General features: G+C 41.9%; 1 protein-coding gene across 1 annotated transcript; it reads left to right on the top strand.

Annotated features, from left to right (window-relative positions):
- Positions 1 to 1,751: 1,751 nt before the first annotated feature.
- hmgcs1 (3-hydroxy-3-methylglutaryl-CoA synthase 1 (soluble)) lies at positions 1,752 to 17,806 on the top strand. Its single transcript, XM_069168936.1, has 10 exons — positions 1,752 to 1,842; positions 3,001 to 3,449; positions 4,263 to 4,388; positions 5,978 to 6,142; positions 7,144 to 7,312; positions 7,799 to 7,969; positions 8,849 to 8,955; positions 9,057 to 9,182; positions 9,745 to 9,899; positions 15,150 to 17,806. The coding sequence occupies exons 2-10, from the start codon at positions 3,002 to 3,004 to the stop codon at positions 15,222 to 15,224; spliced, it is 1,542 nt and encodes a 513-aa protein (XP_069025037.1). The 5' UTR covers positions 1,752 to 1,842; position 3,001; the 3' UTR covers positions 15,225 to 17,806.
- Positions 17,807 to 23,462: the final 5,656 nt, after the last annotated feature.

Here is a 23,462-nt window from a genome sequence, read left to right as displayed (position 1 = left end):
CCTGTATCTGGAATGATCTCCTGTATCAGGAATGATCTCCTGTATCTGGAATGATCTCCTCTATCAGGAATGATCTCCTGTATCAGGAATGATCTCCAGTATCAGGAATGATCTCCTGTATCTGGAATGATCTCCTGTATCAGGAATGATCTCCTGTATCTGGAATGATCTCCTCTATCAGGAATGATCTCCTGTATCTGGAATGATCTCCTCTATCAGGAATGATCTCCTGTATCTGGAATGATCTCCTGTATCAGGAATGATCTCCAGTATCAGGAATGATCTCCAGTATCAGGAATGATCTCCTCTATCAGGAATGATCTCCTGTATCTGGAATGATCTCCTGATCTCCTGTATCTGGAATGATCTCCTGTATCAGGAATGATCTCCAGTATCAGGAATGATCTCCTGTATCAGGAATGATCTCCAGTATCTAGAATGATCTCCTGTATCAGGAATGATCTCCTGTATCTAGAATGATCTCCTGTATCAGGAATGATCTCCTGTATCTGGAATGATCTCCTGTATCAGGAATGATCTCCAGTATCAGGAATGATCTCCTGTATCAGGAATGATCTCCTGTATCAGGAATGATCTCCTGTATCTGGAATGATCTCCTGTATCAGGAATGATCTCCTGTATCTGGAATGATCTCCTGTATCTGGAATGATCTCCTCTATCAGGAATGATCTCCTGTATCAGGAATGATCTCCGGTATCTGGAATGATCTCCTCTATCAGGAATGATCTCCTGTATCAGGAATGATCTCCTGTATCTGGAATGATCTCCTGTATCAGGAATGATCTCCTGTATCTGGAATGATCTCCAGTATCTAGAATGATCTCCTGTATCAGGAATGATCTCCTGTATCTAGAATGATCTCCTGTATCTGGAATGATCTCCTGTATCAGGAATGATCTCCTGTATCTGGAATGATCTCCTGTATCAGGAATGATCTCCTGTATCTGGAATGATCTCCTCTATCAGGAATGATCTCCTGTATCAGGAATGATCTCCGGTATCAGGAATGATCTCCAGTATCAGGAATGATCTCCTGTATCAGGAATGATCTCCTGTATCTGGAATGATCTCCTGTATCTGGAATGATCTCCTGTATCTGGAATGATCTCCTGTATCTGGAATGATCTCCTGTATCTGTCCTTGTGACAGCGGCTATGCTGTATATACATAAATTCATCAGAATTATATTGTATAAAGCCCATATAACAGTATAACATTTTACATTCTACAGTGAGTTTATTATTTTATTATTAATACTTAGTAAATGGGGAGAATTAACAGGATTTACGCTAATTCGTCTTTATCAATGAATGTTTTCTTCATGATGTGTATCACAGTAGTGTGTGTCTGTAGTCTGAGCACCGGTGGTCTTTACCGAAGAGAAACAACCGGGTTGTCCTGCCGGTGCAGACGGCACCGACCGGGCCGGCGGCGCCGTTCAGGGGACGTTCTCCTGCTGTGCACGAGCGCTGCCCACTGAATGTGTCAACCGCGCCAGGAATTACTTTTCAGCTCGGATTGGCTCCTTCTCTCTCACCAGACATCGTACCTGCCACGCCATTGGACAAAGACAACACAGGTCTGGCGCGTGGTTGTAACTTCTCATCTCCGATTGGCCCAGAAGTCGGCAGGGGCTTCCTACTTCCGCAGGGGTGTTTTGGGAGATGTGATTGGGAGATGAAGCAGGTGCTGCGGCGTGACGCTTCCGCCCTCTCGTCGGAGTATATAAATAAACCGTCCGTGCAGCGCAAGATCACCGAGCGGCACACAAACAACGTCGTTCCGGTAACTTTGCTTTCCGCGGGGCTGATTCACACACAGGTAACATGTTTATATCCGTTTATATTCATTTATATCTATTTATATCTATTCATATCCGTTTATATTCATTTATATCTATTTATATCCGTTTATAATCGTTCTGCAGCTTCGGGTGAAAGTACCGTAGAAAACTCGTATCTCTTGTTTCATAATGAATAAATGTTTAGTTTTGATGTCATTCGTGAACAGAAGCCTGATATTTCGGGGTGTTTGTGTCGAATGTTGAACAATTAAAATAATATGTTGGGTTTCTCGTTTACGACCCAGTTCGTACTGAAACAGCCGCCGGATGAGTTGAACGCGGTCCGGCAGCTATTTAGTTCCGGAGAGGAACTAGTCTCAAGACGATCTTGAATTCCGTTTTATGATCCATCAGATTGAGATTTTATTTGATCTTTTTAGACATTATTGTCCTTTTCTGTGACAGCATCTTCAGCCTTCCGTCATAAACTGCTTCAATCCCCTTTTGGAAACCCCGGTGTTGTTTCTCCTCCTTTATCTCGGTGCCTCTCTCCAAAAACAACACGTTTTATGCAGCTTTTTTTACTGAGATTTTGTGATCCGTGTTATAACCAATATAACAGCATTATGAAGCTAACCTAGCCCCACGTTAGCTCTACAAAGGTCCTGCTTACACCTGCTTAAGCAGCTAACTTTAGAGCCACCTTTGTTGTCAACAGTGACACGTGCAGGTCAGACTTCTTAAAATACACAGCAAGAGTTTAAGTGGAGCCCAAACAGGTAATCCGATGCAGTGAAGTGTTATTGCAGTGCTTTCTGTCTTAGCTTAGCAATGCTACCTAGCTGGTGGATATCGTCAGTATAAATAACGTTTAATTTGTGTACTATTTGCAGGTGTAATGGCACGTGCTCTGCGATTATGTGTAATATTAACTGGTTGGATGGATGAAAATAGTGGTTAGTATTCCTCAGAGTAAATGGGATGACCTTTGACCTACTCAATGCTATTTGCTGGGTTTAAGTTTTGTGCTTGCAATGACTGCATCATCTCTTTTTTTATTCACCCCGTTCAGACATTAGGAGTCAATTAATTAACTTGTTGACATTTTGAAAATTGTATTTTGGGCTCACATGACATTTCTTGCCATGTTATTATAACGCTGAACATGGAAGCCTTTTGTTTTGACCCTGTTTTAGGATGCCTGGCTCAGCCCAAATGAGTTGCTTGGGCCCATGGCCCAAAGACGTGGGTGTCATTGCCATGGAGCTGTACTTCCCGTCCCAGTACGTGGACCAGGCCGAGCTGGAGCAGTTCGACGGCGCGGCGGCCGGTAAATACACCGTCGGCCTCGGACAAGCTCGCATGGGCTTCTGCTCGGACCGCGAGGACATCAACTCCCTGTGCCTGACCGTGGTCCAGAGGCTGATGGAGAGGAACGCTTTGTCCTACGACAGCATCGGCCGGCTGGAGGTCGGCACGGAGACCATCATCGACAAGTCCAAGTCGGTCAAAACGGTCGTCATGCAGCTGTTCGAGGACTCCGGCAACACGGACGTGGAGGGCATCGACACCACCAACGCCTGCTACGGCGGCACGGCTGCACTCTTCAACGCCGTCAACTGGGTGGAGTCCAGCTCGTGGGATGGTGAGGAAACAAACGTGTCTGTTCCCCATTAATCAATTCATCGCTTAGTTTATGAATTATTTGATAATTACAACAAATGTCTATCTCAGTTTCCACAGTCAAAGGTGACATCTTCAAACCCACAAATATGCAAGTCAACATAATATGAACCAAATTAAAAACAAGCAAATCTAAACATTTTAGATAATGGAACCGGAGACTGGTTGAAATTTTTGCTTGATAAATTTGGTAAGCTGTTATCACTCAGTTTTATGTAGTTCGATCAATCAATTAAAAATCCAACTCAAGGAAATTTGTAAATTAATTTCTTTACTTGATACAAATATTTCATTTTACATGTTTATTTATGATTGTAAAAATGTTTTTATACACATTAATTTATTCCTGTCCTGCGATGTGATGTGATTTTGTTAACTGTTGTCCCATGTGCTTCATGCCTGATTGTTTGCTGTTGGTCTTCCTGGATCTTCCAACTCCTTGTTTCCATCTCCAGGAGCTGCACATATACAACATGCAGTATTAGAGATTTGCTAAATGAGCACTAGTTGCAGTTTGAACTGGTCATTTTAGCAGAGGAGGGAAAAAGCTTTCACTCAGTTTTGTTCCAACATGTCTCATACTGTTGGCTGCTGAAGACCGACTGACCAGATCATATCTTTTAGCAGAAAATCATCCCTATTTATTGCAGCTAATGACTCTGGACAATTACTTTTTGTGTGTTGTATGAAGTTAGTGCCACTATTCTGGTGATTTCCTTGTAGAGAAGACATTGGTATATTTCTTGCTCTTACCCTTCCCGTGTTTCCTCTGCAGGGCGTTATGCTTTGGTGGTAGCAGGGGACATCGCTGTCTACGCCCGAGGAAGTGCCCGGCCCACTGGGGGCGCCGGTGCGGTGGCCATGCTTGTCGGACCGAATGCTCCTCTGGCCTTTGAAAGAGGTCAGTTAACTGCTAACTTTTTTCTTGTGCCCAGTTTTTATCCAAAATCACCAGGGGCCTCTACTACGAAGCAGTGTTCAATGTACTCAGGATATCTTTCCATTATCTTACTTAACTCAATCACAGTAAGTGGTGTCATGACAATGGTCCTCAACTTTGTCAAGTCAAACTAGGGTTTCTCAATAGTGCTACTGTATGTGCGTGTTCAAATAGAAGACACGGCGTTTGCAGGATGGACGAAGAGCAAATTATAATATGAGAAAAGTACAAAGAAGTTTAAACGCATAATCCAGCATGAAGCAACACAGCTGGAGGTGGCCAAAAACCACAGATCGGGTGAATGCTTAGATGAATAGGCTTATAATATTACGACTACCATCATTAGAGCCTGAGGCGATGTTACTATAATTATATTTCTTTAAAAATAATGTTATTTAGATGTCTTTTTTTTTTTTTTTTTAATACAGCAGAGCAGATTTTGTTTTTGGGATAAACAGGGTATTTTATTTTGAAAAGGCAAATATTTAGCTGAGTCACACACACACACACACACACACACACACACACACACACACACACACACACACACACACACACACACACACACACACACACACACTGACTGACTGTGAACTGATGGAAGTTACATTTGATGAGTTTGGCAGATTAAACAAAATTTCACTTGTGATAAGATTTCACTTTCAGTAACATAAGGAGTCCTTGTTGGCTTCGGTGTGTGTGTGTGTGTGTGTGTGTGTGTGTGTGTGTGTGTGTGTGTGTGTGTGTGTGTGTGTGTGTGTCTAATGAATTGAGATTCAGTAAATAACCTATTTTTTTTTCTTTCATTTAATCAGTGTTGTGTAATGTCACAAATCACCTGGGTACATTTGTGTGTTTGTATATGATACTTTCATGTACCGTCCCAGTGGACATGGAACACTAGTAGAACATGTGGAACACTAGTAGAACACTAGTGGAACACTAGTAGAACATGTGGAACACCAGTAGAACACTAATAGAACATGTGGAACACTAGTAGAACATCTGGAACACAGCACAGGTCTCTGGACCTGCTTGAGCTTCTTGCAAATGTTGTAACCATCTGGTGTGGAGATTCAGTTTTTTAATCTCTTTGAGATGTGACTGAGGTTGCGTAAGAATCGTTGGCCATCATTCGAGTCACATGAGTTATGATGTGAATGGATGTTAAGCTGCTTTGGGGGTGGGATCTCAGGACCGCATCCTAACCAGCTGATCAGTGGTGTCAGACCAGCTGATCATTGATTCTAGGTACTTTGGGAAACCAACGAGCGCTCTCCTGAGATTTACCGTGTTAGCTTTGATCTTCTCAGCTGGTCTGTATCCATTTTCTTGGTCCTATCTGCCATCTTTTTAAGTTTGTATTTTTTTTGTGTTCTTCTGGATATATGCGTTAGTGTGTGTGTGCGCACGCATGCGTGTAGTAGTTAAAGTGGACATCTAAAGGCCCAAAACGAGCCGGTCGTTCAGGGAGAGCTCTTTAACAGCAGGCTTGTAGGTGACCGTAAAAAAAAAAACGGAATTGGTGACGAGATGTTTTGGACTTGCAGGTCTGCGGGGAACACACATGCAGCATGCGTACGACTTCTACAAGCCCGACCTGGTGTCTGAGTACCCGGTGGTGGACGGGAAGCTGTCCATAGAGTGCTACCTGAGTGCTTTGGACCGCTGCTACTCCGTCTATCGCAACAAGATTCACGCACAGTGGCAAAGAGGTGGGTTTAACACGATCCCGTCAATATTTGAGTTGCTCTACATTGGCGAGAACGTTATGAGCCCAAATCTGCTCCTTATCTTGTGCAGCTGTATCTCTGTAATGTTTGGACTTAACATCTGGACAAGAAAAATGGGTTTTGGATACACAACCTATAAGGATGATGCATTTAGTCTCATTACTGCTCCATGTTACACCTGCTAACCCAGATGGAAGGTTCTGTTAGAACAACAACACCATGAGAGCAGCTGCTACAATACTTCACCGTGTTAAGTACCCTCAAATAACCTGGGTTGTGATTTGGAGCTATGAAATTGAACTGAAATGAATATTACGGCTGACATTGACCGTGCGATGCAAATGATCAAGCTTTTCTGCAGCATTTTATGTAACTTGCACTCAATCTGAAGGGAAAAAGGCTCATTTATAGTGTTTCATTTGATTCAGCAGTGCAGCAGAGAGACGGTTCCCCTTTGATGATTGTAAACCTTATTTATTGATGATTTTTGAACCAAAGAATCCAAATGGGATCCCTCATAATGTGGTTAAAGCCCAGTCGGAGCTGTCAGGTTGGTATATCTGGGGAACTGGTCGGGTAAGAGCCTAATTAGTTAAGAGGGTTTAGGATGTTGCCTGCTTGCTAAGACGTGTACTTGAGTTCACTGTCTATACAGCAGTCTAATAAGATGAGTGTTAACATGCAGAATATCTGAGAACATGAAGTATTAAAGATGGATTATAAAACCACTCATAAGCAAAACTTGCCTTTGTCCTCGTGTTTTCATGAAGGCACGTCGGCTGCTTGCTGCATCAGCATGTTGGTGACCTTGATGTGAACTTTTGGTGTGCTGAGGTGTGAATATAAGAGTCGATAAATGAAGGAACGGTTCTCTCTGCACTTTAAATGGAGCCTTGTGGCGCAGAACGTCTTCAGATCAGACAGAGACGGCAATTAATACAGGAAACTTTTTTTATATGGTTTAATTCTTCTGTTTCTGACAGAGGGTTCAGAGAAGCGCTTCAGTCTGGAGGACTTTGGCTTCTTGGTCTTCCACTCTCCTTACTGCAAGCTGGTACAGAAGTCATTAGCTCGACTGATGCTGAACGATTTCCTGGTTCATCCCAACCCCAACACGGAGACGGGGCCGTTCACCGGCCTCGACTCCTTCAGGTACGCTCAACACTAATGCAGCGCAGTACTTGCATCTTTTCATAAAATCAGACCTCTTCATTAATGTTCTTAATAAAAAAAAACAAAAAACAATAAGGACAACATTTCATATATATTCTAAAGGTTCTCTGTGTGCTGCACAATTGTTAAATTAATTAAAACTGAAACCTTATTAGGTGCCTCTGAATGATTCTGGCTCATTTTTCATTCGGGACCTCAGCTGCATCAAAACAAGCGCTCCTCCTCTCTCCCTCAAGACATAACAAAGCTGTTACACCACATGATTCAGAGCAAAGTATAAAGTCCTTCATGTCCTCCATTGAAGTCCTCGTCCTGTTAATTTTAGACTTTTGGTCAACCTCATCTTATATTTTTTGCTGACTGAACTCAACAAGACTTCTTGAAATGTATCAAAGCACAACTCTTATTCTGTAAGAACACAGGAAACAAACGCTTGGCCTCATTGTGTGTCTGTTTCCTCGGCAGAGACGCTCAGCTGGAAGAGACCTACTTCGACCGCGATGTGGAGAAAGCTTTCCTCAAGGCCAGCGCCGACCTGTTTGAGAGGAAGACCAAAGCCTCGCTGCTCATCTCCAACCAGAACGGGAACATGTACACTCCCTCCGTCTACGGCTGCATGGCTTCACTCCTCGGACAGTATGTGGCAACCTCCTACGTCTTGTCTGACTTTCATTCATTCATTTGATATATTACATTATAAGAATTCTTTTCAAACATGAGCTTGAGAGGCAGGAAGTCAAAGCCGTTACCATCTTACCTGGAAAATTCAGTATTAAAATAATTCAAAACAACAACAATTGTATGTCAGCTATTCAGGATGTGTGTTCAGGTTGTGATTGGATCTCAGCATCTATAAATAAAATCCTTAAACTACAATTGGGAAAAAAAAAAAAAAAAAAAAGCATCAATACTGTGGCTGTTTTAAATGCGGCTGAATCATGTGACTTCGGTGGCTTCCTCGCTTATAAAATATTGACTCGTTAAAAAGGTTGAAATAAAATGGAGTGTGATCCCATCTGTGATGTCACAATCCAATGGTTCTTCAAGAGAACGAAGCTGCTAGCAGTAAAACACATTCACAACAGATCCAGGTCACATAGATTAACATCCTGATCAACAGCGAGAACAGATCCAGATCACATAGATTAACATCCTGATCAACACAGAGAACAGATCCAGATCACATAGATTAACATCCTGATCAACACATAGAGAATAGATCCAGATCACATAGATTAACATCCTGATCAACACATAAAGAACAGATCCAGATCACATAGATTAACATCCTGATCAACACATAAAGAACAGATCCAGATCACATAGATTAACATCCTGATCAACACACACAGAACAGATCCAGATCACATAGATTAACATCCTGATCAACACATAAAGAACAGATCCAGATCACATAGATTAACATCCTGGCATGCTTCATTCAAAAGGCTTCAAACAAGTGAGTGTCTGGTGATGTTTCAGAGGGTTAAAACGTGTTTCCTTCCTGTGTTGTAGACGAACACCTGCTCAGATAGCAGGTCAGCGGATCGGCGTTTTCTCCTATGGCTCAGGATTCGCTGCCACTCTGTTTTCTCTCAGGGTCACACAGGACCACACGCCCGGTAAGTTCTGCTCAGTCCAGCTGTCCAGGAACAACAATGCTGAACTGCTATCAATTTTGTAAACAAATAGTTTCTAAATTTTGTTGATTTTTGTGTGTCAGGATCTGCTCTGGACAAACTGGTGTCCAGCTTGTCCGACCTGAAGGTCCGACTGGACTCGAGGACGAAGGTCTCGCCGGCTGTGTTCTCTGAGAACATGAAGCTGAGAGAGGAGACGCACCACTTGGGTATGACCGTGCTTTTCCTGCTAATCATGTCTGATCGTAAAGGCAGACATTTTAATTGGAAGTGAGACAGGAAGTAAAACGATCACAAACTCCCTGATTGGTGCTTTATTGTCTCTTAGTGTTCAACACATTTCAACACAGAGAAGACACACCAGCACTTTACAACATGATTTGGACCTTTAGTCAGACAGGTCAGTGTTAGCGACAGGGATGAACATTTCAAGACAAACCGATATTCGAAATTCGCTTGGAACTATTGGATTTTTAATTGACTATTCTCACACACACACACACACACACACACACACACATGAATATAAAAAGATAGGCCCTGCGTTCCAGTATCCATACTAACATAGTATTTAGGATGTCCCAATACTTAGTATGTTAAAGAACCCCAAAACTTTGTCTTGTCCAGTATTGAGCTCCCAAAGAGTTCTTTTTCACTCACGAACACTCAACTGGCTAAAACTGTTTCGCCATTCAATGAGTTCATTTCACAAATAGCTGATATTTAGAATCATATGGGATCTTTTTTTCCCCCCCAATCTGTTCAAACCAGCCAGCTATGTCCCTCGAGGCTCCGTGGACGAACTGTTCCCGGGGACGTGGTACTTGACCCGAGTGGATGACAAACACCGCAGAGAATACGCCCGTAAACCTCTGGATGACGAGCTGGCCGCGGAGCCGGAGCGCGTTCACTCCAGCATCACGGAGGTACTTCAGGAAGACGCCGTTTCTACGTTTAATGTAGATCAAAGTTACTCATTCACAGCCTCTATATTTGTAAATGTAGTGTATCACAAAGCGTGTTGCATATTGGAGTCCACTTGGAGACATGAGTCACGTCACAGAATTATGGATAAACATTAACATGGAGGACCGGTGGAATTAGTCCTAATGGCTCTAACTTGGAAATTCCTTATTATGGACATTTCTTTTTCATTTAGTGATGATGACCAGTCAGTTATACATCAGCAATGCATCTCAACCAGCCAGTAGTTCAGCCAGAGATCGTGATTTGTTCAGCTTGTAAACGGCCATCGTTGCCCGCCGGGTCTCGAGAGCAGCAAAGATCAGGAGCTCCAGAATCATTCTGTTGGGAACATCTGGAGAACGTTTCACTTCAAAAACTCAAAAGAGAAAGCATTTCTACCACGAGCTGCCAGAGAGCTTTGAATTAGGAAGTGTTGAGTGTCAATGACCTCGCCTTTTACATTTACCAATGACTGGAAATGAGTAGGAAAAAGGGGGTTGTTAATATCCTGAAGCTCACCTTTTGGTTTTCTTATTAAAAAAATCTCATTATAACTCATGGATGACATTTAAAACACCTATAAATCCATAAAGATTTACAGAAGGCCATCAGAAAGTCCATCAATACGAGAAGACGCAGATTTGGATTTTCTTGATCTGAAAGAAAATGCAGGTTTTTCATTTAAATTAAATCCATTAGAAAGGCAGTGTTAAAATGCCAGTGTGCATTTTCAGTGTTGATAAAGAACTGGAGTGATAAGAGGATGAATGAGATCCTGTACTCGTCTCTACAGCTGGATACAGACTCACTATGGGACAATGAGAAAACTGCTCAAACATAATTCTCCCTAAAAGCCTTGTTTTACCAATGTTTTTGTGATTGCTATGTTTTTTTTGCACACAGTGAATTTTTACAATAGATATTAGCAAGGTGAGTTTATTTGTACATCACATTTCAACAACAAGGCAATTCAAAGTGCTTCACATAAAAGCATCAAAACATTTAAAAACAATTAAAAACAGCGATTAAAACATTAAGAAAGTCTTCAGTCCTGATTTAAAGGATCTGACAATCTCAGTAGACCTGCAGCTTTCTGGGACTTTGTTCCAGATACGTGGAACATATTAGAACGATATTTGTCCAAAATGATGTGAAAAATAATTTTTAATCAGGTGACCACCCCTCACTATTACCACAGCACCTGAGCCCTCCAGATATTCAATTCAATTCAATTCAACTTTATTTATAGAGCACCAAATCACAACACAGGTTATTTCATGGCACTTAACACATTAAAGTCTTTACAGCAACAATACTTACAATATTATACAGAGAAACCAATAATCCAACAATTCAACAATTCCCACATAATCTATGAGGGAAAAAACTCCTCTTTAAGGGAGAAAAACCTCCAACAGAGGGAAGAAAAACTCTCTTTAACAGGAAGAAACCTCCAACAGAACCAGGATCAGAGGTGGGCGGAGCATCTGTTAACAGAACCAGGATCAGAGGTGGGCGGAGCATCTGTTAACAGAACCAGGATCAGAGGTGGGCGGAGCATCTGTTAACAGAACCGGGTTCAGAGGTGGGCGGAGCATCTGTTAACAGAACCAGGATCAGAGGTGGGCGGAGCATCTGTTAACAGAACCAGGATCAGAGGTGGGCGGAGCATCTGCCTCGACCGGTTGGGGTGAGAGGAGAGCAGAGAGAGAAAAGGACAGCATAGAGATAGAAGAGAAGAACTGTTGGTGGAGACGACAATCACAGAGCAGAGACATGCAGCTCCATGACGGGACATCTGGAAAAGAAAGAAGAGAAACTACACGAGTGAAGGAACTGAATGGAAACAACAGACAATAAGAAGAAACTATGGGAGAGAAGAAGATGGTGAGGTATGAGTCAGTTAAAGAGTAGGAGGAAAGAAAAGAAGCTCAGCATGTAACGAGGTCCTCCAGCAGCCTCGGCCTATAACAGCATAACTAAGGGTTGGTTCAGGTCTACCTGAGCCAGCCCTAACTATAGGCTTTATCAAGAAGGAACGTTTTGAGTCTAATCTTAAAGCTAGAGAGGGTTTCTGCCCCTCCAACACAAACTGGGAGCTGGTTCCACAGGGGAGGAGCCTGAAAACTGAAGCTCCTCCTCCCATTCTACTTCTGGAAACTCTAGGAACCACAAGTAGACCAGCGTACTGAGAGAGAAGTGCTCTGCTGGGATTATATGGTTCTATAAGATCTCTACGATATGATGGAGCCTGGTCATGTAGAGCTTTGTAAGTCATCAAGATAATTTTAAAGCATGTAACTGCTTCCTTAAACTTGACCACGACATCATCTGACAGACATCTACTGTCGTGGGATTTATTCCCACATGCTGTGTCGTCCATTATTGTAACTTCAGATGTTAATAAGAAGTGGTCCGACAAAACAGGGTTTGGAGGAAATACTATTAAATTTTCAGTTTCCATCCCATACGACAGAACCAGATGGAGGGTGTGGTTACCACGGTGACAGGGTTTATTTACATTCTGATAAAAGCCTATAGAATCTAATAATGAGCTGAAAGTATAACTGAGGCTGTCGTTGTCCACGTCAACATGAATGTTAAAGTCTCCCACTATCATCACTTTATCTGAACTCAGCACTAAATCTGATCAAAAGTCAGAATTCAGTTAGAAACTCTGAATAAGGACCAGGTGGGAGATAAACAACAACAATACAATCTGTTTCTCTGCTTTCCAGTTTGGGTGAGAGACCAAGAGTCAGACTCTCAAATGATTTAGAACTAAGTTTAGGCTTTGGATTAATTGATAAACTTGAGTGGAAGATTTCTGCCCCTCCTCCTCATCCTCCTCCTCCTCCTGAATCTCTAGGAATATGATAATGAATATGACTGGGAGGAGTTGCTTCATTAATCCTAACATATTCTTCCTGTTGCAGCCAGGTCTCTGTGAGACAGAGTAAATCAATCTGATGATCAGTTATCAAGTCATTTACTAACAGAGATTTAGACCAGAGAGATCTGATATTTAATAGTCCGCTTTTAATTGTCAGATTTTTTTGATCCATTAATTTGGTAAGATCAATTTTTATTGATACATCTTTTCTTGAGTGTTTTAAATATATGTGGTCTGGGTACAGACACAACCTCTACAGGATGTTGAAGGTTTTGGGTGAGTGACAGCTCTAAAGAAGCTGCAGAGGAGCTGTAAGACTGCAGCTCTGCGTCCTGACCTCAACCCTGGATGTCAGGTTTTAGGGCTGTTAAGAGACATGGCCATGTTTCTAGAAAGAAGAGCTGCACCATCCAAAGTAGGATGGATGCCGTCTCTCCGGATCAGACCAGGTTTTCCCCAGAAAGTATTCCAGTTGTTAATGAAGCCCACGTTGTTAGCGGGACATCACCTCGACAACCAGCGGTGAAGTGAAAACGTACGGCTAAACATATCATCACTGGTCCGGTTAGGAAGGAGTCCAGAGAAAACTACGGAGTCCCACATTGTTTTTGAAAAGTTGGACACCGATTCAAGATGAACTTTAGTGACCTCTGATTGGTGTAACCGGGTGTCGTTACTGCCGACGTTAATAACAGTAACTGGATTTATGATTCGCCTTAGTCAGCAGTTTCAGGTTTGATTCAATGTCGTCAGCTCTGTCCCCGGGAAGACATCGGTCTCTGTCCCCGGGAAGACATCTGACTCTGTCCTTGGGAAGACATCTGACTCTGTCCTTGGGAAGACATCTGACTCTGTCCTTGGGAAGACATCTGACTCTGTCCCCTGGAAGACATCTGACTCTGGCCCCGGGAAGACATCTGACTCTGGGCCCGGGAAGACATCTAACTCTGGGCCCGGGAAGACATCTGACTCCGTCCCCTGGAAGACATCTGTCTCTGTCCCCTGGTTTCACTAACTTCATGTTAAATAGAGTCTCCAATAACCAGAGTTGGTTTCTCAGCAGGTGTTTCACAGAATGTGGAACATCAGTTGGAGACGTGAAGGTCGGTGGTGAACCGTGGGCTTCTTCTTGGGACGATGTCTCCTTCGTACTGTCCCCTGGCTGTTCGGGTGCTGCGGGGGACCGGCTAACTAAACCTGTATCCTGGACAGCTGTCCCCCCCCCCCCTCCTCCTCCCTGAGGAGCTCCTACTGCTATCTGGTTGTGTAGCATGGTGCACAGCAGTGATTCTAATTCTGTGACCCTCCAGAGCCCTAACTACACTCCTCCTCCTCCTCCTCCTCGGTGACCCTGGCCTCCAGAGCCCTACCTACACTCCTCCTCCTCCTCCTCATCAAAGGAAGCAGGGTTGTAACTAAACATGTCACAGCAGGAAAAACCAGAAGAGGAGGAGGGAGAGAGGGAAGACGTTGCTAACTGCTAAGCTAACAGCACCAAAACACCAAGTTAGTGAACGTTGGTCAAAGATTTAACAGCAGAATTGTTCAAGAAGAGCAAACGTGAGTTTTAACTGGAGATTAGAAGAAGTGGAGAGATTTAGATACGTATATATATAGATAGATAGAGATTTAGATACGTATATATATATAGATATATATATAGATAGAGATTTAGATACGTATATATATATAGATATATATAGATAGAGATTTAGATACGTATATATATATAGATATATATAGATAGAGATTTAGATACGTATAGATATATAGATATATATAGATAGAGATTTAGATACGTATAGATATATATATAGATAGAGATTTAGATACGTATATATATATAGATATATATAGATAGAGATTTAGATACGTATATATATATAGATAGAGTTAAGATACGTAGAATTCAGGAAGAGAAGCTGAAATAACAGAAGTAACACTAGTCACAATGTTTGTCGACAGGAAGTTAAGGGCGGCACGGTGGTGCAGTGGTTAGCATTGTCACCTCACAGCAAAAAGGTTCCAGGTTCAAATCCGGTCCTGGGCCTTTCTGTGCGGAGTTTGCATGTTCTCCCTGTGCTTGCGTGGGTTCTCTCCGGGTTCTCCGGCTTCCTCCCATCATCCAAAAACATGCACCTCAGGTTGGTTGGCGCCGCGGTCGTGCCGAAAGAATTTCCCCTCGGGGATTAATAGAGTACAATTAAAAAAAAGTGATGCAATACGCTCACCGTGACGTCAGATGAGATTCCAGACGATATGAAGGACGACCCTGCAGGTTTAGAAATGACCGTTTCACTGTGTTCTCTTCCTGCAGCACATCCCCAGTCCAGCCAAGAAGATGCCTCGCATCCCGACCAGCGCCGGCCCTGAGGCCACCGTCAGCAACTGACACCAACTGGGCTCACTTCTTAGCGTCATGCAGGTCCAACGGTTTGGAACCCGTAACAACTTTACAACACTAGGGGTCAGGTGGCCAGCGAGAGGGGGCGGGGCCATCTCTATTATGTTCAACTTGAGTAGATTGGAGCGGTGTGTCATTGTGGTGTCCGGCCGAGACTCCTTCGCATCGTCAACACGTAACACTGTTGGGCAGTAAAATATCATATCTGACCAAAATCTACATTTTCATCACAATAATTCATTTGTTTTAGCAATCCTTTATTTCAAGGTTTACATTTTTATATATTTTACTTTTGCATTTTGGGCAAAATGGACAGTTACAGTTGTGAGGATCACAGACGATTATTAAACAATAATAGTTTCAAATATGGAGTTGTTAGCTGCCAGCCAATGACACCAAGAGGGAAATGGATGGGATTTCATATTGTTTTAGAGCTCTGGCTGATTAAAACGAACAAAGGGGAGCCCGACCCAGCTGAATGAAAACGGTGCCGTCGCCACGGCAGCACAGAATGAGATGGACTTTCTGTTCATTAGAACAATGTTTTGTATGGAAAATGCGGTTAGTTGTTTTTTTTCTGGACTCTGCAGGTTCATAACGTGACCTTGTAATCATACATCAGGAACAAGAGGGTAAAAGTAGTGCTCTACCAAGAAGACTTCAGAATCATCTTGCCGTCTGCAAATAGTGGGCGGAGTCTGTTAATGACGGCTGTAGCTACCACATGTCTGAACCAGTCATTTGGCACAGTGAGTTTTTTTGTCATGTTTACTCAACCTTTTTAAAACCATCGGCTCTGATTAATTTCTACAATTACAAAAAACAAAAACAGCTTGAGGAGATGTAGGGAAACGTGTTTTTACAAACCATTATTTATTTAGATGAGAAAAGCTAGTGGAGTAATCATTGACGTTGGTAATGATAATGGTTTATTTAACTACGTCATCCATCAAAAAATACCAAACTTTTGGTATTAAAAGTTCTCAATTGTGGAGAAAGATACAAAACAAGCTATTTAAAGAAGCCCCCTTTGAAAGTGGTAACTTGAGCTTGACATTTTTATTTTTATTTTTTAATGTTTTTGTGAAGTAGATGATTAATCTGATTGAATGAAACCACTTATCAGTGCCACAAGTAGAGTTTCATTTCCACCACGTTTTGAAATATTAGAGGAAATAAAATAGCAAGGAAAATGTTATGGTGGCAATATTATTTAGTGTCTGTGAGCTACTTTAATTTTAATGTTGCTCAGCAGTAGAACTCAGTTAAACATGGCCTGCATCAGTATGTTTAGCCATTTAAGATGAATAACAACTAAAAGGAAGAAAAACAAATTATCTTAGGACTTGACAAACAAATTTAAAAGTCACAGTGGAAAACACATTTAAAAAGTCTAACCAACGTAAGTTTACACAGCAAATATCTGCTCTGAGTACAAATGTAGTGAAGTCAGTGGAAGCACGCTGCTTCATTCACTCTGTCCAGATAAAACGGGTTCAGTCTAATACGACTGTCCTGGAATATTTTCTTCAACTCGTTTCTTTTTTTTAAATGATGACAGACTAATTAAAACCTTGATGAAGTCCGGCTTTTCTGCAGAGCTGTTGAGACCAGACTGCGTTAGTTGTAGGAAGGTGGACCAATAAACATGAAACAAAGTGTAAACATGACACTATGTCACATTTAAAAAGTTTCAACTGTATTTCATTCCTGTAAAAACTGACAGATGCTGAAGCAAAACATCTCCTCAACCGTCTCGACAAATATATTCGCTCTCACTTCTCCCTGGTTTTACAGATATGTAACAGAGTGCAGAGAAGATAAAGTCAAATATTACAGACTGCTCCTTTTAAGGGTATATACTCTATCAGACCATGAGTTATGGACCCGAATACAAAACCTGTTTTGAGTTATGAAACCACATTATTTGGCAGTCGATTCGTTGTCTTTGTTATCAGTTTCATTCAAATAAGTTCAGTTTAACGTGAATTCATTACTAAAGCCTTAAAGTTAAAGGGCTTTATTTGATGGCATTTAAAGGAGAGTTGAATGTGACTGTTTTTGTTTTCTCAGTGATTTGTCTCATTGTGGTTGTTTTTTTCCTGTTTAACATTGAACATTATTTTTGATTTGACAAAAAACACCAAAACAAATGTTGAACTAGTGCTCAGGCAGAAAGCGTCAGCCTTAAAATAACGGTCTCCGTGTGTGATCATGTTTCTGGTTGATGGTCGGACCGGACTTCCACATCGAGGATCGGGGGGTCGGGATGCTCGATGTAAAAGGTGACTTTGCTCTCCAGAAGCCTTACGACAACCACGTGAATTGTAAATTGTAGACGAAGCTTTTCATTCAATAATGTACAGATATTGTTTTTAATTGTACAGTCGTCCGTGTCCGGCCCTGCTCACACTAACGATGTTCAAACTGGCTGGAAGTGTACTTGGTACGACCGATCGTACGGTTATTTATGCTGTGTAGATATGAATGTATTGATCTCTCATCAGATGAATTTTATCATAACAGTTTGTATAAACATGTAGGTTGAGATTAAATAGATGCTGAACATGTTCAATGTCTGGATAATCTTTTTTTCACTAATTATAATTAAAAGACAAATTCATTTTTTGAAGTTATACTGAGTTTGTGTATTTTTAGTTTATTTTAGACGGTATTTGTAGTACATGAAAGGGAGGAAACCGAAAATGATTATTATGGAGTATAAACTGCTCTATATTTGTACTTGATTTGTATATATCCAAAAACATATATATATTCCTCTGAATAAATTAGAATTTCTCAGAGCTGTTCAGAAGACAACAACTAAAGAAAAGAGGAAAAGTGTTCGGTAGGACGTCGTCGGCACGTCCAGAGTTCCTGCTGGTTCTGTTACAGAGAACATCAAGACCCACAGATGCTGCTTCTCTGGAAACGTTCTGGTATCGCTACGACCCAGTCGGTCCACAGGAGGGCAGCATTTGAAGCGATACAGGAGATCATTCCTGCCCACTGCCATAAGACTGTACAATAACTCACCTCTGGCAAAATCCATCACAGTACAATAACACTGTTGACTGTGTTTCTTGGTTGCTTGTATATAGATATATATTGTACTGTATGTATATATATATATATATATATATATATATATATATATACATATATATATATATATATGTTGACTGTGTTTATTGGTTTGTTGTATATAATATATATAGATATATAATGTACTGTATATATACTGTATATGCTGTGCATTTTATATTTATACTTTTTACTGCTATTTACTGCTATTTTATTTTATTGCTATTCTATTATATATTCTATTCTATTATTTTATTCTATTGTTTCTATTATTGCTTCTGTATGTATGCTGCTGTGGCGAAAAAATTTCCCCTCGGGGATTAATAAAGTATATACCTACCTACCTACCATAATGGGACAACTGATGGATAATGGATGGATGGACGGACGGACGGATACAGGGCAAAGCAATAACTGCAGACCAACTATGGAAACCATTTATTAACTCCTGTATCTGGAATGATCTCCTGTATCTGGAATGATCTCCTGTATCTGTCCTTGTGACAGCGGAGCTGGAGGAATCTTTTGGAGAACGTCCTCCTCTGTCCCTGCAGCAGGTGGAGAGGGTGGACAGGATTATCCAATATGGATAATAGTTTGTTCAGCGTCCTCCTCTCCACCACCTTTTCCAGGCTGTCCAGTTTGTAGCCGATGATGGAGCCGGCCTTCTTAACCAGATTTTTTGATTTTATTCACTTTATTAATCCCCGAGGGGAAATGTCTTCACTACAGCAGGGGGGGTCTCAGGGGGGAGCTGCTGCAGCAGGCTGCCACTAGCGCGGCGCCAGGTAACCTGACGTGCATGTTTTTGGATGATGGGAGGAAGCCGGAGAACCCGGAGAGAACCCACGCAAGCACAGGGAGAACATGCAAACTCCGCACAGAAAGGCCCAGGACCGGATTCGAACCCAGAACCTTTTTGCTGTGAGGTGACAGTGCTAACCACTGCACCACCGTGCTGCCAAGTTTGTTCAGTCTGTTGGTGTCACCAGCTCCAATGCTGCCCCCCCCTTCCACCTCTCCCCTCCAGCAGACTACTAGAAGTACAGTTCACTGGCCACAACAGATGGTAGAACATCTCCAACATCTCGCTGCACACATTGAAGGATCGAAGTTTCCTCAAGAAAAAGAGTCGACTCATCACCTTCTTGTAGACAGCGTTGATGTTGGTCTTCCAGTTCAGTCTGTTGTCATGGAGACACCAGGTACTTGTACTCCTAACCATGTCCACCTCCTCTCCCAGAACTCTCAGCGGTTGTTCTTTATACATTTGATCTGTTCTTGTTAGAGACATATTTTGTGTTGATAACAAATTATATTAGAATTTGCTTCTTTACTGAGGTAATGTAAATCTTTCTTTTGACTTATGAAATAAGAAGAAATGAATATGCTGAATTAATTAATATGTATTAGTTGTGATTGACAAGATGATTGTCAGCTGATTAGCAGCTGGTTTCCAGCTGATTATCAGCTGTGATAGGGGAGAAGGAGGACTGAGATTTTTGTTCTTCTTCACCAAACATGGAGGAAACGTGAGGAAGGGGCATCGGTAGTCTTTGACCTCACGTTACAACGAGAATGTTTTGTAAACTTTTTTGATTAATGTGAGAATAAACGGAACAACTGAACCGGCGACTGCAGCGTTATGATTTGGAGCGGTTTAACGTGAGTCGAGCGGAGCTCTATTAAGATGGTACAGTTTAAATGAAAAGGACACGGCCACCACAAAGTCAAAGACTCCGGACCCGCTGGAAGAAGCACTGTTTGATGCATCGATGACTGGAATCTACGCTGGATGTCCATAAATGAAACTTAAGGAACTTCCACGGACGGAGCGCACCGATTGCGCAATAACCAGCTGGTTTCCCGATCCATAGGCGGAGGCTCGTGAGTAAAACAAGACCTCAAATGAAGGAGATGAACTGTGAACTCATAAGGATGATAGGATAAGGATATGTGTGGATACCTGTCAAAATAAAAAGCAACGGAGACAAATGCGTTTGTTTAGAATCAATGTTTGGATTAAAGTTCCGATGAAAACAAAGAGAAAAGAGGTGATCAATAAAATGTGAACCTTATGACGAAGAGGAACGATGGTTGAAGAGAGTGTAAATATGGAAAATGAGTTAAAAACTCTTAGTGCAAGTCGCAGAGGGAGGTTGGGCGCTTGCACACGTAAAATGAATGAACTCAAATCACTGCTTGCTGATGGTGGAAATATCGAGAGGGTGTTAAGTGGCATGGAACAATTTAAGATGATACTCAATGAATTTAAAGAATCTCATGCTGCAGTTTAAAAGCTTTTACCTGCAGAAATAAAGGAAAATGAGAAAATGGAAACATTTAAGAAATTCTTGATGGAAGTGGATTTATGGAAAACGTCATCATCAGATCCCCAGATACTTATTGAACCTCATGGTAGTATTTCCAATGTGTCTAAACAGTCAAAACAATCCAAATGTTCAAAACAGACAATCAGCAACCTCTTTGTCAATATCATCAACTCGTCTTAAACTAGCCACGGAGAGCTGAACTACAAGCATGCATGTCTGCATTAAAACAAAAACATGCTGTAGAAGTGTTAAAAAAAAAACAGATTACAAGCTGAATTGGAGAGAATGGAACTGGAGACGGATATAGCTGCATCTGAAGCCAAAATAAAGGTTTTAGACAGTTACAGTTTTCATGAAGGTGCCGAAGGTCAACCTACAGCACCAGTAAAGGAGGCATGAATGAATATTTTGACAGCTATATGCAACATGGCTCTGTGGAGGAACCAGAATCCTCCCCTGTTAAATACACAGAATTGGGTGCTGTACCTAAAACACCACTTCAGAGATTATTAAATCAACCACCTAAATTAGATACCTATGAACCGGCTCCAGGGCAGAGAGGATGGGATCAACCAAGGAGTGACACTTCTGAGGAAACAGACTCTGGTGGTCACAGTAAAGAGCTGCTAACTGTGATCCAGAGACAAAATGAAATTGCAGATCTACTGGTGTTACAGCATAAACAAGCCTCACTTCCCTCCAGACAAATCCCCGTATTTGATGGTGACCCTTTAAGTTTTCAAACATTCATGCGAGCATTTAAGCATGGTACTGAAACTAAAACAAGTGATGATGATAAACTTTACTATCTTGAACAGTATACTAGAGGCCAGCCCAGGGAACTAGTGAGGAGTTGCCTTCATATGGAACCAAACCGAGGCTATGCTGAGGCACAAAGACTTCTGAAAATCCACTTTGGAGATGGAATGAAAATTGTAAATGCATACATGAAGAAAGCTCTCAACTGGAGCAACATTAAGTCTGATGATGGAGATGCATTACATGCATATGCCCTTTACCTTAGAGCAGGGGTGCCCAAACTTTTTGGCTCAGGGGCCACATTGACGTAAAAAAATTGTCATACGGGCCAGCATGAATTTTACATGCTACCGACGGGGAATGCTTTTTTGTGTTTCCTTTTATTTTGCTTTGTTTTACTATGCTATCTGCTGCTAGGTAGATCTGATAACTGCCTGACCTGGATAAATGAAGATTATAATAAAAATAAATTGAATGCAAGTAAAGTATTCTATGAAATATGACTCAAACCTTTATTCACCAGAATCAACAAATAACATGTTTGCATTAATGCAAAGGGTGATCCTGAGATCTCGACTGCAGTAAATGGGGCAGGTCTGGCTCAAAAACGGTGGTTTTAATGCGCAAGATGTTACGCAGGTGGGAGTCACTGAGTCTTGTCCTCCCACGGTTCTTATTCATGTTCATAACTGAGAATGTCTTCTCGCACAAGTATGTCGAGCCAAACAAGCTCAACATTTTCTTAGCAAATGTTCGAATCTCTTGAAACCTGTCTTTATCCAGCTGCTGGTAAAAGTTGAAGAGGGAGTTGTTGGTGCCAGCCGCGACACTCCGTGGCACACTGCAGCTCAATGAGCTCCAGCTGCAGGTGGGCTGGAACGTCACCGGGATCCACGGAAAAAGGAGGAAGAAAGCGTGATCTCCTTTTCAGTAGTTGCAAAATCACTGAAACGCTGTTGAAACTCCTCAGCCAGAGATTAGATGTTTGCGGCATACCTCCTCATTTGCGCACTGATATTGTGCGCTGGAAAACGGGTCATTATTGCTTGCAGAGATTGGAAATGTGTGGTATTGGGCTGCGTTTGTAACAGGTGGCTTTGGAAAAGTAGCAGCTTGGTCCGAAAGGCTTCAATATGTGAATACAGTTGGCTTATCGTTGCATTTTGCCGCTGAAGGCTCGTGTTCAAGGCGTTCAGATGTCGGGTTATGTCAACTAAAAATCCGAAATCAGCCAGCCAAACAGGATCGGTTAGTTCTGGCATCGGTTGTCCCTTTTTTTCCAAGAATTGTCCAATTTCCTCTTTAAGAGAGTAGAAACGCTGCAGTGCAGACCCCCGACTGAGCCGTCTTACATCAGTGTGATACACAACATCTCCGTATTCAGCGTGGATGTCCAGTAGAAATTGTTGAAACTGGCGGTGGCACAGGGCTTTGGATCGCAAGAGTTCGGCCACAACTTTACTGCCATCCTGTAGTGAAATATAAAATTACTTTTTTTACGCGTGTATTTTAGACTGTGGACAACAATACTGGGGGGCCACATATTATTGATTTTATGACAGAGGCTTCGGGCCAGTGGAAATATGAACGTGGGCCGCATTTGGCCCGGGGGCCGGACTTTGGGCATGTCTGCCTTAGAGGATGTCGCAATGCTATGAAAGAATTAAAAAGCATGGAAGAACTGGATCTTGTGTCTACATTAATGATCATTGTATCGAAACTGCCATATAAGCTAAAAGAAAAGTGGAGAACCACAGCATATGAGCTTTTGGAAAAAACCCAACAAAGGGCCAGATTCTCTGACCTCGTTGCATTTCTTGAAAAACAAGCTGGCATTCTGCAAGACCCTCTCTTTGGTGACATTCATGATTCAGCACCAAAGAGATCCATCCCAAAAAATAACATGGCAGCAGACTCCAAACAACAAACTAAACTGTTCTGCAAGGAACAGTTTGCCATCATGGCAGATATTGAAGGAATGTTCCACCAGGTTCGTGTTTATGAAGAAGATTCAAACTTGCCAAGATTTCTTTGGTGGCCAGACGGTGAC

This window comes from Embiotoca jacksoni, unplaced genomic scaffold, assembly GCF_022577435.1.
Source record: "Embiotoca jacksoni isolate LCO1_2020_lvr unplaced genomic scaffold, fEmbJac1.0.p SCAF_42, whole genome shotgun sequence".
Taxonomy (NCBI): Eukaryota; Metazoa; Chordata; class Actinopteri; family Embiotocidae; genus Embiotoca; species Embiotoca jacksoni.
The sequence above is the reverse complement of the archived record's forward strand: the minus strand, read 5'-3'. Positions and strand labels throughout refer to the sequence as shown.